The sequence below is a fragment of the Heterodontus francisci genome, chromosome 12 (genome assembly GCF_036365525.1).
Source record: "Heterodontus francisci isolate sHetFra1 chromosome 12, sHetFra1.hap1, whole genome shotgun sequence".
Taxonomy (NCBI): domain Eukaryota; kingdom Metazoa; phylum Chordata; class Chondrichthyes; order Heterodontiformes; family Heterodontidae; genus Heterodontus; species Heterodontus francisci.
In genome coordinates, this window is record NC_090382.1 from 58,736,244 (window position 1) to 58,754,578 (window position 18,335).

Genomic DNA, 18,335 nt, shown 5'->3' on the forward strand with positions numbered 1-18,335 from the left:
TATAAAATTAGTCCAATAATACTAATTGTATTCTATATTTGTGCAGGGCAACACTAAAAGTAGTATCATTCTATAGTTAGAAATAAGAAGATGCACTTGACTGAAGATTATATGTTACCACTAACACAGCTTCCAGTGTTAATGATGTTCAACTACGAATAATTGACGATATGTTGTATTACACACACATAAATTCTTCAATATTTTAGGGTATCTATTGCTTTATAATATCAATATAACTGGTCTTATACTCTAGTTTCATTGTATAATGATAAAGCTGTTTAAGTGCCTTCAATGTTTCACATTTTTATTCACTTAATAACAATTTTATTATTCAATTTAATTATATTTTTGTGTGTAGAATACAGAATTACTTTTTGGGGATTTTTTCCCATTATTTCCCTTATGAAGCAGATTTTCTAAATCAGTTGTGACTTTGTCACTTCTTGTCAATCATCAGTTATTAGAGCTATAAATACTGTTTCATAAATCTCCAGCAAGTATCTTTAATCTGATCAATCATTTTTTACAGGCTGTTGGTTGAAGATACTCATCAAAGCAGTATTAGTGTGCGTGATGTAGATTCAAATCAAACCCTGTTTAGAGTGAAAAGCTGTCCTAAGGTTCAATGCTATTAGTTCCAATAGAGCAACTTCACAAATGTATTTACATCAGTCACCTACAGTTAAATATGTGCCTATCTTACCTGTGGAGCCTCTTCATAAGTTTCAGGACCAATTTCTCCTTCTGATTCCATTGTACTTTCCCCTATGATTTCTTCAGCAGCTTCTTCCCCAACCTCTTCAGGCTGTCAATGGAGAAGAAAATAAATATATACTCACAATTTTACACATACAATTACATCACTTGAAGATACAATTATAGTCATAAGGGCTAATTTCAAAGCTGCCAACATGGCAGAAACAGGGCAGGCAGGCAGTATAATCACCCATGGGACTCCCACACCAATCTCACAGGTTCTGATTGTGACCAGCTTTTCTGAGCAACAAGAAGGACACGTGCTGGAAGCCACTGGAGTCCTTCTTTAAATATGCAGATCAGGCTTCACTGGCAGCATTAGAGCCCAACTACTATTTTACCAGAGACCAGCTGGGAAAACCTTCTCGTGGCTTTTTACCCAGGACAAGGTAGCAGAAAGAGGAATCAGGCCAGAAGAGTCCCAAACTTTTAAGCTGTTTTTTCATTCTTTTTTAAACTTTCCTAGTGGGACCTGAAGGAGTAGGGATGCTCCTCCATGCCTGACAAGGTAAGTTTAAATCTCCCCCTGTGCTGATTTGCCTTCCCCCTGTGAGGTACCAGAATGCTGGGGATCATTCCTTTGGTTCCCCAGCAGTGACCTATCACTCACTGGCCAGCTTTCAATCTCACTGATCTAGGGCTTGGGACTGATGGAGACTATGCAGATTATGCCCAGATGTTTAAATTTCCCACAGCCCAGTTCGAGATGGTTTGCCACTCCATCTCGTCTCGTGCACATCCTGCTCCCATTCCACTCCCATTCCAAGTTTAAATCAAGGCTCCAATGCCTTCCAAATATTTATCAATAGGGAGAACTAATTTTTCATTGTATCTGTATGCCATGGTTTTTCTCATAGGATGAGGGTGAAGTGAGCAAATTTCCTTCTATAAGTGTTGCTCTGGATATGGAGGTGAGGCTTAAAGCAGAGTCAGGAATATTTTTTTTTTTTTAGAATATTACAGCGCAGTACAGGCCCTTCGGCCCTCGATGTTGCGCCGATCATCTGACCTACACTATTCCATTTACATCCATATGTCTATCCAATGACCACTTAAATGCCCTTAAAGTTGGCGAGTCTACTACTGTTGCAGGCAGGGCGTTCCACGCCCCTACTACTCTCTGCGTAAATATTTCATCCTAATTTTCATTTTGTGGTAAGTTTGCAGTTGCACCTGCAAGTTTCCCTCCAAGTCACATACCATCCTGACTTGGAAATATATCACCGTTCCTTCATTGTCGCTGGGTCAAAATCCTGGAACTCCTGACCTTACAGCAATGTGGGTGTACCTGCACTCCACGGACTTCAGCGATTCAAGTAGGCGGCTCACCATCACCTTCTCAAGGGCAATTAGGGATGGGCAACAAATACCTGCTTTCCAGTGATGCCCACATCCCATGAATGTATGATAATAAAATAAGTACTATCACCACTGTCCAAGGAACAAGGAATCCATTGAGAGTAGTCATTGTGGATTTAGGAGTATTAAGAGATGGAATGTTACTAGTCTGCTAGAATTCATTCAGCAACTAACTAAACTAGTTGATGAGGAATATTCAAAGGATAAGATTTATTTGAATTTTCAAAAGGTACTTCATAAAGATCACATACAAGATTTTTAAATAGGGTAAACAATGATGGGATTATTTACAATGAACGAGATAAATTAAAAAACTGGTCTAACAATTGGAAACAAAAAACATTGGGAAATGATTAAAATCTCTACCTGTGATGAATGAAATTCTGCAGGGGTCTATTCTGGACGTCTTGTGGTTCCTCATTTAAGATAGCAAGCAGGTTATTAATTTTGTGTTAAATCATTGAATGCTATTAGTTTTGCACTTTTAATCATCTTTTTCTTTGGCCTCCTTGTCTCGAGAGACAATGGGTAAGCGCCTGGAGGTGGTCAGTGGTTTGTGAAGCAGCGCCTGGAGTGGCTATAAAGGCCAATTCTAGAGTGACAGACTCTTCCACAGGTGCTGCAGATGAAATTGGTTGTCGGGGCTGTTGCACAGTTGGCTCTCTCCTTGCGCTTCTGTCTTTTTTCCTGCCAACTGCTAAGTCTCTTCGACTCGCCATGCTTTAGTCCCTCCTTTATGGCTGCCCGCCAGCTCTGGCGAACGCTGGCAACTGACTCCCACGACTTGTGATCAATGTCACAGGATTTCATGGCGCGTTTGCAGAAGTCTTTAAAGCGAAGCCATGGACGGCCGGTGGGTCTGGTACCAGTGACAAGCTCGCTGTACAATGTGTCCTTGGGGATCCTGCCATCTTCCATGTGGCTCACATGGCCAAGCCATCTCAAGCGCCACTGGCTCAGTAGGGTGCATATGCTGGGGATGTTGGCTGCCTCGAGGACTTGTGTGTTGGAGATACAGTCCTGCCACCTGATGCCAAGGATTCTTCGGAGACAGCGAAGGTGGAATGAATTGAGACGTCGCTCTTGGCTGACATACGTTGTCCAGGCCTCGCTGCCGTAGAGCAAGGTACTGAGGACACAGGCTTGATACACTCGGACGTTTGTGTTCCGTGTCAGTGCGCCATTTTCCCACACTGTCTTGGCCAGACTGGACATAGCAGTGGAAGCCTTTCCCATGCGCTTGTTGATTTCTGCATCGAGAGACAGGTTACTGGTGATAGTTGAGCCTAGGTAGGTAAACTCTTGAACCACTTCCAGAGCGTGGTCGCCAATATTGATGGATGGAGCATTTCTGATTTAATCATAGAGTGACGGATAACAGTTAATTGCTATTCTCAATGAGAAGAATTGCCTTTTCTCATTTCGCTTTTTTACTGCTTAGTTATGATGTATCTTGAAGATAGACGTTTGTCAGGGCCCAATGCACTTTACTGTTAAAATAAATGCTGTGCTTTAATGATTAACCCTAAATATAGATCGATGTTTTTCAGAGCATCTGTTAATTATATGAATCAAAATGCTGCTTTAATCTTGCTCTAAACTGTGACCTGATATATATGGTTCTAAATGTAAAAATTGTGTTCAAGTCAAAAATGTAAATTTGTACTCACAGATTCAGTCATTACGGCACAATTATAAGAAACAGTGCACATATCCGATCAACAGATAATAATTCATTGCAATACATGATTTAGATACCAAATTTTACATATGTAAATGAACTTTTCTTTAAATGCGTGAAAAAAGCTTCCACTTTCTCTTTTTGTCACTCTGTCACTTCATGGTGTCTTACTGAATGCTTACACTTTCATTGCTGATGCTAGCTAGGAGGGATACGTAAACTTAATTGAAAATCCAAGACTGTATTTTCTTCCATTTAATACCTTTAGGAAATATGAAATATGTTTTGAGAGTTTAAACCACGAAATATTATCTTACACTCCAATGTGTTAAAATATTGAAACGTATTAAACGTATTAAAATTTTGCATATCTTGACAATTTTAATGCAAAGTGGTTTTCAATGCAAAAATGGTAGTATAACTCAAGAAGGAGCTCAGTGATCTGTGAGTCACATTATGAGAAGACCTTTGGTCTGCTCCAAATCTGGCTGGGGTGGGGAATTAGGGCAAACAAAAAACCTATTAGAACAGGCTGCCGAGGAAGGCAGTTAACTCAAATAGTATTGATTCATTCAAATGTAAATTAGGTAGACTTCTTATGGAATATTATAATTTAGGATACAGTGGGCTGGATTTTACCTTAGGCAGACGGGAATTCAACACCAACATAAAAGTTGGTGGCGAACCCGCTTCTGCCTAGCCTGGGGATTCGTCCCACATTTTACAGGCCCCTGGGCTTTAATTGTCCAGAGGCGGGACTTACACCTGCCTGAGGGAGGAAGTTCCTCCTCATTGAGCTGCCGGCCAATCAGCGTGCCTGCAGCTCTTAGCCCAGCTGACCAGATGGAGCCAGGAGTGAAGGTAAGTTGGGCATGCCTCACCAGGGGGATCGGTCCTTCCCTAGTAAAGCTGGAGTGGTCATTTGTGGGAGGGGTGGGGTGGTTTGGAAGGTGGGGGCGGCCCTCAATCGGCACCCTGTGTCCGGCTGCCATGCCCCCCCCCCCCCACAGCACGCAGAAAGGCCGGCAGCTATCGCTGGGTGGCCTTTCACGTCCCCACGTCCCCAGCACGCTCGGTTGCCACAGGTAAAATACCCATGGAGGCGGGCGAGGGTCCTTAAGTAGCCACTCAACAGCCACTTAAGAGCCTTGATTGGCCTTGGGCGGGTGGGCTGTTTCCACCCCCCTCCCCCCCCAACGCCCCCTCCCCCCCAGCCCAACCGCTGTAAAGTTGACCAGAGGTAGGAGTGGAGTGGGTAGGCCTCCAGTTGCCTCCCGATGAATTTTACGTTGCCCTCATGCCACCATCCAACCCGCTGGGGTGGCGTAAAATTCAATCCAGTATATCAGTAATTTGAAATATGACGTGGTAAGTGGGATACTTGGTAGTAAGAGGTGACCTTGGACCTATGGTTTCGAAACGTTTTCACCTTGTGGTTTTCTTTGCCTCATGCCTCGGCCTGTTATAGACAGGTCAATTGCTATGATGCGTCAACAACTTCATTATCATTGTATCATGCAACTACCAGGGTAGTAGAAGGTGAACTAGATGGCTCTTTGTACACATGCACAATGGAAAATGGACTCAATCATGCATCTGTAAAATGTGTCTTTTCGAGCATTACACAGTCTGTAAAAAAAAAGCAGAAATTATAAGCCAGCCTATTCCTGCTTTTTCAATGCTAACCCTATCAACTGGCCGTTCCTAAAACCAAACTGTCCAGTTCAAAACTGAATAGTTGGTCACTGTAGGTAAGAGGCACAAAGCTAACTCAGGTAGATAAGGTTTCACACCAGTTGTAGGAGTCTAAGTGCAGTCCAGTGTGTGAAGCAAATTTTAAAAACGCCCCAGAATTGGGCCACTCATTAAAATTAATTTTAAATCTTTTTTACCTTTAGTTGCTCGTCAAAGAGGGATGCAAGAGCTGTAACATAAATCTGGTGGGCCTGCTAATGCTATAGATACCTATTGTATTGTTTCCCACAATAATGGAAGACAATTAAATTACTAACTATTTGAGCATAACCCCCAAAAAGTAGGATTTTTTGATTAAAGTCTTTCTATGTTACCAACATGAGGGTTGATTTTTGTATGACATCTCTTTTTTCAGTTGCATCTAGCAGCATGCTGTCAGTTTATTTAATATACAAACATGAGTTCTGAAGTAGAACTGCAGGATAAAATTATATGCTTACATTTGATTTATTTTATATTGGACTATTTCTCTAGAGTGCTTAAAAATCAAAATGGTAGCTAAACTTCACAGTATTCTGGTAACGTTTTGCACTTTAGTTAAAATCTTGGTGTAACGCTATGATAAATGTTTTTTAAATTCAGCGCTTTATTTTTATTTCACTTTCTGAATACTGATTGTAACAGCTGATGGAAAACTATGTTGGAAAGATTACAAGGAAGCTCAATACTCAAAGGGTTAACATGGATTTGTTCCTATGGAATTGAGGTTGACATGATGTAGAAGCAATTTGAAGTAATTAATGGGAGCAGATGGTGTTAATCATTTGAGACACTTATTTAAGTCATCCTTGTTTTCCTCAGAATGGTGAACTCAAATGCAGTCCAGGCAACAGAACCAATCAGTGAATAATAATGAGGATGCAAAGGAAATCTTATTTTGGGAGTCTCTATCCAGTTAAAAATAACTATTAGTCTACAGCAAGAATCACTTCTAATTCAGCTGTTTGAACAGTTAGTGGTCTATATTCTCTGAGGAATGTGCTTTACTAATCAGAGGAAATTATTCTCCAGGGCACCAAGGGCATTGAAAGCTTGAATAGTTGCTTTCCATGCATTAAATGCAAATCTGCTTTCAATATAACTAAATAGCGTAACGGTTATATTTTTACTTCAGCCCAGCAATTATTGATTGGCTAGAGCATAGACTATGTAAAGAATAAAGCCTTTCAAACCTACAGTTGAGAAGTTAAAATATTTTCTCAGACATTACAAAATTCTGGTAACTAATGCCACTCTTTTTAATTAAATAAACAACCAAATAAAGGTTATAAATAAATAAAATAAATCCAGGTGTCAGATTATCAGCACTGAGCTAGGAGGTTGTCACTATGAACCAATCAGATCAGTTGGGAGGGCAGAAATGAAAGCTGTTAGAACCGTTTTGTCTCCACTATTGGCTGTGCATAGAGAGAGTAAAACATTTAAGTTGAACTGATAGTTTTTGAGAATTTTATCTGTAAAGTATTTGCAAAGGAATTATCTTATAACAAATATATAGTTACATATAACAAATCTCAATGGACCTTTCTAAGGCATTCGCAGCCTCATTGATGTTTTACGTGATCAGTTCCAGGCATTTTTTAGCGATAAGGAGGGAGGAGATGAATTTCCATGGACATTCTCTTAATCGTCTGCAGTATCTTCAGCAGAAAATTCAAAGAAACCCCAGAAAAATGGTGTAAACAGCATTACTTAATTTTTGGGGGCTTCCACAGATCTTCCGCCAAAGTTACACTGGACAATCAGGAGAACAGCCAGAGAAATTCAACTCAAATATTGTTTCATACAAACATATGAATTAGGAGCAGGAGTAGGCCACTTGGCCTTCAAGCCTGCTCCGCCATTCAATAGGTTCATGGCCGAACTGATCACTCCACATTTCCACCTACCCCCGATAATCTTCAACCCCCTCGTTTATCAAAAATCTATCCACCACTGCCTTAAAAATATTCAAAGACTCTGTTTCCACCACCTTTTGAGGAAGAGAATTCCAAAGACTCACGACACTCTGAGAGAAAAAATTTCTCCTCATCTCTGCCTTAAATGGGCGGCCCCTTATTTTTAAACAGCAACCCCTAGTTCTAGGTTCTCCCACAAGGGGAAACATCCTTTCCACATCCACCCTGTCAAGCCCTCTCAGGACCTTATATGCTTCAATCAAATCGTCTCTTACTCTTCTAAATTCTAGCAGATACAAGCCTACCCTGTCCAATCTTTCCTCATTAGACAGCCCACCCATTCCAAATATTAGTCTAGTAAACCTTCTCTATATTGCCTCCAATGCATTTACATCCTTCCTTAAATAAGGAAACCAGTACTGTACACAGTACTCCAGGTGTGATCTCACCAATGCCCTGTATAGCTGAAGCATAACTTCCCTACTTTTGTATTCAATTCCTCTCACGATCAACGATTTCAGCTATGAAGAGAGACTGAAAAGGCTAGGGTTGTTTTCCTTAGAACAGAGAAGGATGAGGGGGGACATGATTGAGGTATACAAAATTATGAGGGGCATTGATAGGTAGATAGGAAGAGACATTTTCCCTTGGCGGAGGGGTCAATAACCGGGGGGCATAGATTTAAGGTAAGGGGCAGGAGGTTTAGATGGAATTTGAGGAAAAAAATTTTCACCCAGAGGGTGGTTGGAATCTGGAATACACTGCCTGAAGTGGTGGTAGAGGCAGGAACCCTCACAACATTTAAGAAGTATTTAGATGAGCACTTGAAACGCCATAGCATACAAGGCTATGGGCCAAATGCTGGAAAGTGGGACGAGAATAAGTTAGGTGCTTGATGGCCGGCACAGACACGATGGGCTGAAGGGCCTGTTTCTGTGCTGTATAACTCTATGACTCTATGACACTAACATTCTATTAGCTTTCCTAGTTACGTGCTGTACCTGTATACCAACCTTTTGCAATTCATGCATTAGGACACCCAGATCCCTCTGCATCTCAGAGCTTTGCAATCTCTCAGCATTTAGATAATATGCTTCTTTTTTATCCTTCCTGCCAAAGTGGACAATTTCACACTTTCCCACATTATACTCCATTTGCCAGGTCTTTGCCCACTCACTTAACCTATCTATATCCCTTTGTAGCCTCCTTATGTGCTCTTCACAATTTACTTTCCTACCTATCTTTGTGTCATCAGCAAATTTAGCAACCATACCTTCAGTCCCTTCATCCAAGTCATTTATATAAATTGTAAAAAGTTGAGGCCCCAGCACAGATCCCTGTGGCACACCACTCAATACATCTTACCAACCAGAAAATGACCCATTTATGCCTACTCTCTGTTTCCTGTTAGCTAACCAATCTTCTATCCATGCCAATATGTCACCCCCTACACCATGAGCTTTTACTTTCTGCAATAACCTCTGATGTGGCCCCTTATCAAATGCCTTCTGGAAATCTAAGTACAGTGCATCCACCAGTTCCCCTTTATCCACAGCACATGTTACTTCTTCAAACAACTCCAATAAATTGGTTAAACATGATTTCCCTTTCACAAAACCATGTTAACTCTGCCTAATTACCTCAAATTTTTCTAAATGCCCTGTATAACATCTTTAATAATAGCTTCTAACATTTTCCCTAAGATAGATGCAAAGCTAGCTGGCCTGTAGTTTCCTGCTTTCTGTCTCCCTCCCTTTTTGAATAAAGGCGTTACTTTCGCTATTTTCCAATCTAATGGAACCTTCCCAAAATCTAGGGAATTTTGGAAAATTAAAATGAGCGCATCAACTATCTCACTAGCCACTTCTGCTAACACCCTAGGATGAAATCCATCAGGACCCGGGGACTTGTCAGCCTGCTGTGCCAACAATTTGTTCAGTACCACTTCCCTGGTGATTGTAATTTTCTTGAGTTCCTCCCTCCCTTCCATTTCCTGACTTACAGCTAATACTGGGATGTTACTTGTATCCTCAATAATGAAGCCCAATGCAAAATATCTGTTCAATTCATCTGTCATCCCTTATTATCTATTATTAATTCCCTAGACTCATTTTTTATAGGACCAACGCTCACTTTGTTAACTCTTCTTTTTAAAATATCTATAAAACTCTTACTGTCTTTATAGTTCTAGCTGGCTTTCTCTCATACTCTAATTTTACCTTCCTTATGTGAAGACTTGAACTCACTTCAGTGAACATTCTTGGTTTTGCACTGATGGAATCCACAAGGCTTTGAAATAATGATTGGGGATTTTCTTACAGTATATTGCTGTGAGGTGTGATATCGACCATTATTTTGTTGGGATTTGAATCATGTGACTGGTTAGGTTTTGTAATTTAACTGTCCCTTTATTCCCACAGAGAAAACAGGGAGAGACCCTACTCCATCTATATTAGAGCAGTTAACATTCAAGGAGAAACAGGGGGCTAGATTGTATTTCCGCGACAGGTGTGCCGGCGATGGGCCAGAAGGTGGGGGGTTAGTGGGTGTGACCCCACCTCGGTACTTTATCGGACGCCTGGCCAAATTCAACTGCGGACGGACAATTAGCTGCCCGCCATCAGGGATACCGTCCCTTTAAGAGACAAGATCTTGCCCCAAGGGTGGCCAGCCAATCAAGGGGGCCGGCAGCCCAGCAGCACCACCGGGAGCAGTAGCCACTGCTGGTACTGTAAGAGGCCAGGAGCAGCTTGATGGAAGAGGCCCCAGGTCGGGCTTGCCAGGGCCTCAGGCAGGAACTGGCGACGGGGGGGGGCGACTATTGAAGGAAGGCGGGGTCTTTCAGCGAGCAGGGGGGCAGCCCTTGCCACAGTGGCGGCCATCCATGAGCCACAGAGTAGCCGAGTAGAAGGGCTCACCCCCGAGCTTACTAGGAGGCTCCTGCAGTGTCTCCACGTGGCCCATCTGATGTTGGCTGTATGCCAGCAGAGGTGGGAGGCGGCCCTTATGTGGCCCATTTAAGTAGCTCAAGCAGGCACAAAGGTAGCAGCTTGTGACTGAGTGCAGCTCAAGCCAGAGTGATAGCTTGAGAATTTGGTAAGTGAGGGAATTTGGTGCAGTGAGGGAGGAGGTACTGTTCTGACCTTTTACAAAAAAGGAGTGATCTGAGAAAGAGAGCCACAGACCAGCAGCAAGATATAAGAGCTGAAGCCCTGAATCATTAATTAGGAGAGCAGGCAGGTGAGTGGTTGGTGAGTTTTAAGTTTTTTCTCTCAAAACGTGGGCAGTCGTTTAAACTGGTACTGGGGAGATATAAGTATTGCATTAAATTTATAGCTTATGTTACGGTCAAGTGAGGAGGGGTTAAAAGGCTGCGCTCTTTTCCCTCCCCTTGTCTGACCACAACAAGTTTAATTCTTTCTTAAAGTGGATGTACTGGCCAATTCAGTTGGTATTTGATTACTTACTTGCTATGATCAAAACGGGAACTAATTGGACAGGTTTTCTTGAATTTAACAAAGAAAGAGATTAACTTTATTGTACCTAAACCGAACTTTCTTTTCTTTCTTTTGGGCCTCCTTATCTCGAGAGACAATGGATATGTGCCTGGAGGTGGTCAGTGGTTTGTGAAGCAGCGCCTGGAGTGGCTATAAAGGCCAATTCTAGAGTGACAGGCTCTTCCACAGGTGCTGCAGAGAAATTTGTTTGTTGGGGCTGTTGCACAGTTGGCTCTCCCCTTGCGCCTCTGTCTTTTTTCCTGCCAACTACTAAGTCTCTTCGACTCGCCACATTTTAGCCCTGTCTTTATGGCTGCCCGCCAGCTCTGGCGAACGCTGGCAACTGACTCCCACGACTTGTGATCAATGTCACAGGATTTCATGTCGCGTTTGCAGACATCTTTAAAGCGGAGACGTGGACAGCCGGTGGGTCTGATACCAGTGGCGAGCTCGCTGTACAATGTGTCTTTGGGGATCCTGCCATCTTCCATGCGGCTCACATGGCCAAGCCATCTCAAGCGCCACTGACTCAGTAGTGTGTACAAGCTGGGGATGTTGGCCACCTCGAGGACTTCTGTGTTGGAGATACGGTCCTGCCACCTGATGCCAAGTATTCTCCGGAGGCAGTGAAGATGGAATGAATTGAGACGTCGCTCTTGGCTGGCATACGTTGTCCAGGCCTCGCTGCCATAGAGCAAGGTACTGAGGACACAGGCCTGATACACTCGGACTTTTGTGTTCCGTGTCAGTGCGCCATTTTCCCACACTCTCTTGGCCAGTCTGGACATAGCAGTGGAAGCCTTTGCCATGCGCTTGTTGATTTCTACATCTAGAGACAGGTTACTGGTGATAGTTGAGCCTAGGTAGGTGAACTCTTGAACCACTTCCAGAGCGTGGTCGCCAATATTGATGGATGGAGCATTTCTGACACTAATGAAAATAATAAGCTACGTGTCAACTTTCACTCACACACACAAACACACACTAGAAGTTTACACATACATAAATAGGTTACAGAGTGGGGAAAGGTAGATTGGTTGAGTTAGAGTCCATAGAAAAAAGGGGTATACAGTCGGTGGGGTTTGGTGATTTGGCTGGCTTCTAGCTGAATTTGGTGGTCCTGAGACTTATAGTTTGAAGAGGTAGATGACTAGTTCGGTGGGTCTCCTCGAGACAGCAATGTGGATGATTTCCTGCAATGGGGTTTCTGATTGTAGCCAGAGTATGCTAAGGTGGTCAGTCAACAGACAGAGTTAGAAGGTTGTAAGCTGAAATTGAGAGAGAGAGAGGGACCCCTATTTAGGTATGCACGTGTCAGAGTCCAGAAGCTTCTCTTTGCTGCTGTAGAGAAAACACAAGCTTAAAACCACAGATGGGGAGGGCCTTGTCATATGACAGTCACTCATAGATTCAAGCAAGATAGCAGTGTTTCTCTTCTTGCTAAAAGGAACAGGTAGTTCCCTTAAACATCCTGGGTCTTGGTTCTTGCTGGGATGAGCAGCCACTTCACAAGCCTTGCAATGTAGGATACAGAGTTGAATGTATGGCTCAAAGATTGGTGTAGGAGAAGTGGGTTTTGATTCATGGGGCACTGACACTAGTATTGGGTAAAGATGTAGCTGTACTATTGGGACAGCCTTCACCTGAACAGCGCTGGGACCAGTGTCCTGGAAAACTGTATAACTAGGGCGGTAGACAGGACTTTAAACTAAATAGTGGTGGTGGGGGGAGGGTTCACATGAGGGGAGATTTGGAAAGTTAGAGAGAAAGGACAAGGAAATAGTGTAGGGTAATGATACGGATAATGAGAACCAGAGTGTGACACGAAGGGACAGAGCGTACCAACATAAAAGTGCACCAGCAAATAAGGTCAAAGGGGGCAAAAATGGTAAGAAGACAGAATTAAAGTCTCTTTATCTGAATGCTTGTAGCATTGGTAAGAAGATGGATGAATTGATAGCACAAATAGAAATAAATGAATGATATGATAGCCATTACAGAGACATGGTTGCAAGGTGACCAAGGTTGGGACCTGAATATTCAAGGATATTTGATGTTTCAGAATGACAGGAGGAAAGGAAAAGGAGGTAGCTCTGTTAATAAAGGATTGAGATCAGTACAATAGTGAGAAATGATCTTCGTTTAGAAGATCAAGATGTAGAATCAGTTTGGGTGGAGATAAAAAGCTGCAAAGGTGGGAGTAATTTATAGGCCCCCTAACAGTAGCTACAAGGTAGAACAAAGTATACATTAAGAAATAATGGGGGCTTGCAAGAAAGGTACGACAACAATCATGGATGATTTTACTCTTCACGTCGATTGGACAAATCAAATTGGCAAATGTAGCCTGAAGGATGAGTTCATAGAGTGTATTTGGGACAGTTTCTTAGAGTAGTACATTCTAGAACCTATTAGGCCCCAGGCTATTTTAGACTTGGTAATGTGCAATGAGACTGGATTAATGACGTTATAGTAAAGGATCCTCTAGGCAGGTGTGATCATAACTTGATAGAATTTCACATTCAGTTTGAGGGTGAGAAATGTGGGTTCAAAACTAGAGTCTTAAACTTAAATAAAGGCAATTACAAAGTTATGAAGACATAGTTGGCTAAAGAGAACTGGAAAATAGGTTAAAAATGAAGAAGGTAGAGAAGCAGTGGCTGACATTTAAGGAAATATTTCATAACTCACAACAAAAATATATTCTTTTGAGGAAGAAAGATTCTACCAGAAGGATTCACCATCCATGGCTAACTAAGGATGTTAAGGGTGATACCAAATTGAAAGAAAAGGCAAACAATGCTGTGAAGATTAATGGTAGGCCAGAAGATTGGGAAAATTTTCGAAACCAGCAAAGGGTGACTTAAAAAAAAGGAGACATTGGAGTATGAGAGAAAACTAGTAAGAAATATAAAAACAGACAGTAAAAGCTTTTACAAATATATAAAAAGGAAAAGAGTAGCTAAAGTGAGCATGGGTTCCTTAGAAGGTGAGACTGGGGAATTAAGGGCATTTAAGTGGTCATTGGATAGACATATGGATGAAAATGGAATAGTGTAGGCCAGATGGTTTCACAGGTCGGCGCAACATCGAGGGCCGAAGGGCCTGTACTGCGCTGTAATGTTCTAATTCTAATTCTAATTCTAATAATGGGAAATGAGAAATGGCAGAGGAAGAAGACACAAAAATCATCCCAAGAATAGTAGAAAATCAGAAGGCGAAAGGGAAGAACTTAAAACAATCACTATCACTAGAGAAAAAGAAACGGGAATACTAATGGGACTAAAGGCTGACAAGTTCCCTGGACCTGACAGCCTGCATCCTAGGATCTTAAAGCAAGTGACTGCAGACATAGCAGATACAATGGTCATAATCTTCCAAAATTCCCTCGATTTTGGAAACGTCTCAGCTGATTGGAAAACCTCAAATGTAACACCTCTGTTTAAGCAAGGTGGAAGACAAAGCCGGAAATTATCGGCCAGTTAGCCAAACATCTCTTGTTTGGGAAAATGCTACAATCCATTATGAAAAAGGTAGTAGAAGGACATCTAGAAAATCACAATACGATCAGGCAGAGTCAACATGGTTTTGTGAAAAGGAAATCGTGTTTGACAAATTTATTAGAGAAACAGAGTGTCAGGATAAATGCGTCATTTTCAGGATGGCAAACTGTAATTAGTAGAGTGCCACAGGGATCGGTGCTGGGGCCACAACTATTTACAATGTATATTAATGACTTGGATGAAGGGATTGACTGTACTGTAGCCAAATTTGCTGACTATACAAAGATAAGTGGGAAAGCACGTTGTGAGGACACAAAGGGCTGAATTTTACAGACCCCCCCCACCCCCCTACCGATGCCGGGGGTCATGGTGGGGGGAGGGGGCCGGTAAATGTCTCTGGGAGTGGCCCACCATGGATCTCGATGCTGGGAAGGCCAGGCCCAATATTGCCGGCGGCAGAGAGGCCCCCCACCATCACCGCTCGGCGACGGGAACCCAATTTAAATATTTAAATTCCTTTAAATAAATAAATTAATTACTGCTACGTTCCTGCCATCCGTCCCAGAGTGATCTTCGTGCTGGTGGCCGGCGTTCCTGTGCCTGCGGATTCCCATCCAGAGAACCGAGACAGAACACTGGTGGGGAGGGGGAAGCAGGTAAATGTTTCAGTGCGGGAGAGGGTGGGAGCGGGGTCAAAGTCATATTATTGGTGTAGGGAATGGTGAGAAGGGTTATAGTGTAAAGACTATGCACTTTGGGGCAGAGGATGGAAGGCCAGCTGGACAAGGTAAATGTTTTGGGGGTGGAGGACAAGTAATTTATTCTACAGTTATTGGGGGGGGGGGGCGGTGGGAGAGGGGCAAAATAAATTTATTCAATTTTTTCCATCAATGTACCTTTAAATATTTAAATGAATGTTTGGTCTCAAAGCCCTTTAAAAATGGCATCAGCGCCTGTGTACAGGCAGCTGACGCCACTGCTGTGGACGGACAGCCCCCCCCCCTCCACATCATCAGCGGTGGGGGGCGGTCCACCCCGGCTATTAAAATGAGCCACCGCGCTTAATATTGCAGCAGCTCCGTGACATGCAGCTCTCAAGAGCAGGCCGCCATTGTTTTATTGGCAGTGGGACTATAAATTTCAGCTCAAAGAGTCTGCAAAGGGATATAGATAGGTTAAATGAGAAGGCAAAAGTTTGGCAGATGGAGTATAATGTGGGAAAATGTGAGCTTGTCCACTTTGACATGAAGAATAAAAAAGCAGAATATTATTTAAATGGAGAGAGAATATAGAATGCTGCAGTACAGAGGGGGCTGTTTGCTGTAAAATGTACATGGCATGTAAAATAAAATAGAAGAGTTGTGAGGCAACTCACTCCTGTATTGAAGGAAACTGATCTCCTTTGCACTCTTTGTATTGTTTGACTTGGTCCTTTTTGGAACTGTTTTGTAATGTATTTTTTTTACAGATTTTTATGAATAAAGTATATTTTGGAAATAAAAAAAGGTCCCAAGGTCCAGGACTACGTGCTGAGGGACGCATTAAAGCTTGGGGCAGCCGCGGCAAAGGCTCAATGGGGAAAGACTACTGTGTAAGGTCCCCCCACCAAGGTGAACTGAGGGGCTGGATCCATGGAAAACCCCTCGAACTGTATCCAGAAAATAATTGTTTGCTGAAAAATGTACATAGCATGCAAAATGAAATGGAAGGGTTGTGAGTAAAGTCACTCCTGTATTGAAAAAAAAAGCAGTACAGAGGACCCTGGGTGTCCTTGTCATGAATCATTAAAAGGCATGAAGGTCAGCATGTAATTATAAAGGCAGATGGGATGGAGTATAAAAGTAGGGAAATCTTGCTACAACTGCACAGGGCATTGGTGAGAATGCATCTACAGTACTGTGTACAGTTTTGGTCACCTTATTTAAGGAGGGACTTACTTGCATTGGAAGTAGTTCAGAGAAGGTTCACTAGGCTGATTCCTGGAATGAGGGGTTTGTCTTATGAGGAAAGGTTGAGCAGGTTGTTCCTATACTCATTGGAGTTTAGAAGATTGAGAGGTGATCTTATTGAAACGTATAAGATTCTGAGGAGACTTGATAGGGTAGTTGCTGAGAACATGTTTCCCCTCATGGGGGAATCTACAACTAGCGCGTACAGTTTCAAATTAAAGGGTCTCCCATTGAAGATGGAGATGAGGAGGAATCTCTTCTCTTAGAGGGTCATTAGTGTTTGGAATTCTCTTCCCCAGTGAGCAGTGGAGGCTGGGTCACTGGATATATTCAAAGCTGAGTTAGACAGATTTTTGATCTACAAGGGAGTCAAGGGTTATGGGGGATAGGCAGGGAAGTGGACTTAAAGCCACAATCAGATCAGCCATGATCTTGTTGAATGGCAGAGCAGCTCAAGGGGCCGAATGGCCTACTCCTGCTCCTATTTCTTATTTTCTTATGTTCTTATTGACATCACAGCAAACTTCCCGTCTATCACTGTGCCCACCACAGACAAAATGGCATAGGGCAGGACAACATCGGGCATGCCACCCGAGGCCAGCTCATGCCATTTTGTCTGCACCCCCCGCCCCCACCGCCTCCCAGCCCATCTCCAAGGGCCAGATAAAATCCATCCCAGGAAGATTGAGATTAAAAATCAATATAAATGTAATTGAATCCAAACCCTGGGCTGGAAACAATCTATCAGTTACAGTTGACAGCTCAAATATCAACTCTCCATGTTTGTTCCTGGAAACCACACCAAATTTACTTTAGTTTGATAATTGCAATGGATATTTATCTTTTTATTTCCAGTAGAAGAAAATGAACATTTTGAGAGATTGTTACGATCGAGGCGGGAGGAGTGCATTGTCTTTTCTAGTCCCACTTCTCTTCAGGTCACAACATAGATTTTAAAAATGTTTACCCTTTTACCAAGTCAGTCAGTCATTACTCTTTATCCCAGAATAAAATACACCAACCATATTTCTTTAATAAACAACAAAATTATCAGCTTATTGTCAAATAAGACTTATCCAGTAATGAAGCAAAGCATTAATACACAGATTGAAATATAAAAGTTCCCTGACACACACACACACACACACACACACACACACACACACACACACACTGAAAAAATACAGAAATTCTCTCTATAGAGGTCTGTTACAAAAAAAAGTATGAAAAAAAATACTTTGGCCAAATACTTGCTAATTCTTGAAGAAAAAAGAGACGATATGGAAGGAAGTCAGTTGTCCCTTTTGGTCTGGCATCTGCGTATACAGAGACGAATCACTAGGATATTTTCTGAAGCAGGTCTTTTCAGGCAGCATTGAGAATTAATCTGGCAGGTTTTTCCAGCTTCTCGGGAGAGATGCAGCACAGAGGATTTTAGCTCTCCCACACGGATCTTTGCAGGGTTTCTTCAAAGAGGTAGAGGAAGAGGTGAGCTGGATGTTTTTTCCTTGGCAAGTTAATCTCCAACTGTCTTCAAAACAGTTCACACCCCAAACAGAAAGTCAACCTCCTGACCTCCATAAACCTTGACATATGGCTTCTCCGTAAACATCTTCCCCAGGTCATCAGGGTTTCTGCTGTTTATTGAGCTTAAAGCACATGATTTCCAGCACAGGTTGCTTTCAAACAGCATCGCAAGTGTCCTTTCAGTGAACTTGGTAAAAAAACACATCATGGAATCTTTTCAGTTTTAATACAAGACGTCAAAAACAAAATATTAAAAAATGGAAGCACTTTCATAACAAGGTTCAAAACACAGCAATTACTGTTAGCGATAATAAAGGGCAAAAATGTACTATGTTGATCAAACATTCCTCTGTATATTTTAACGGGAGGTCATTAACTCAGTTATTTTGACTTTACCCTGAAAAGTT

General features: G+C 42.3%; 2 protein-coding genes across 8 annotated transcripts in view; one reads left to right on the plus strand and one right to left on the minus strand.

The window, feature by feature from the left end:
• LOC137375880 (eukaryotic translation initiation factor 4E-1A-like) overlaps positions 1 to 18,335 on the plus strand; it is a 141,749-nt gene that overhangs the window by 46,010 nt on the left and 77,404 nt on the right. The window lies entirely within an intron of this gene.
• The window catches only part of sncb (synuclein, beta), a 59,325-nt gene that overhangs the window by 510 nt on the left and 40,480 nt on the right, over positions 1 to 18,335 (minus strand). The window contains exons 4-5 of the mRNA XM_068043090.1: positions 5,692 to 5,700; positions 707 to 808 (exon numbers count right to left, since the gene is read on the minus strand). Coding sequence (XP_067899191.1) covers positions 707 to 808; positions 5,692 to 5,700 — 111 coding nt within the window. The remainder of the gene's footprint in view (positions 1 to 706; positions 809 to 5,691; positions 5,701 to 18,335) is intronic.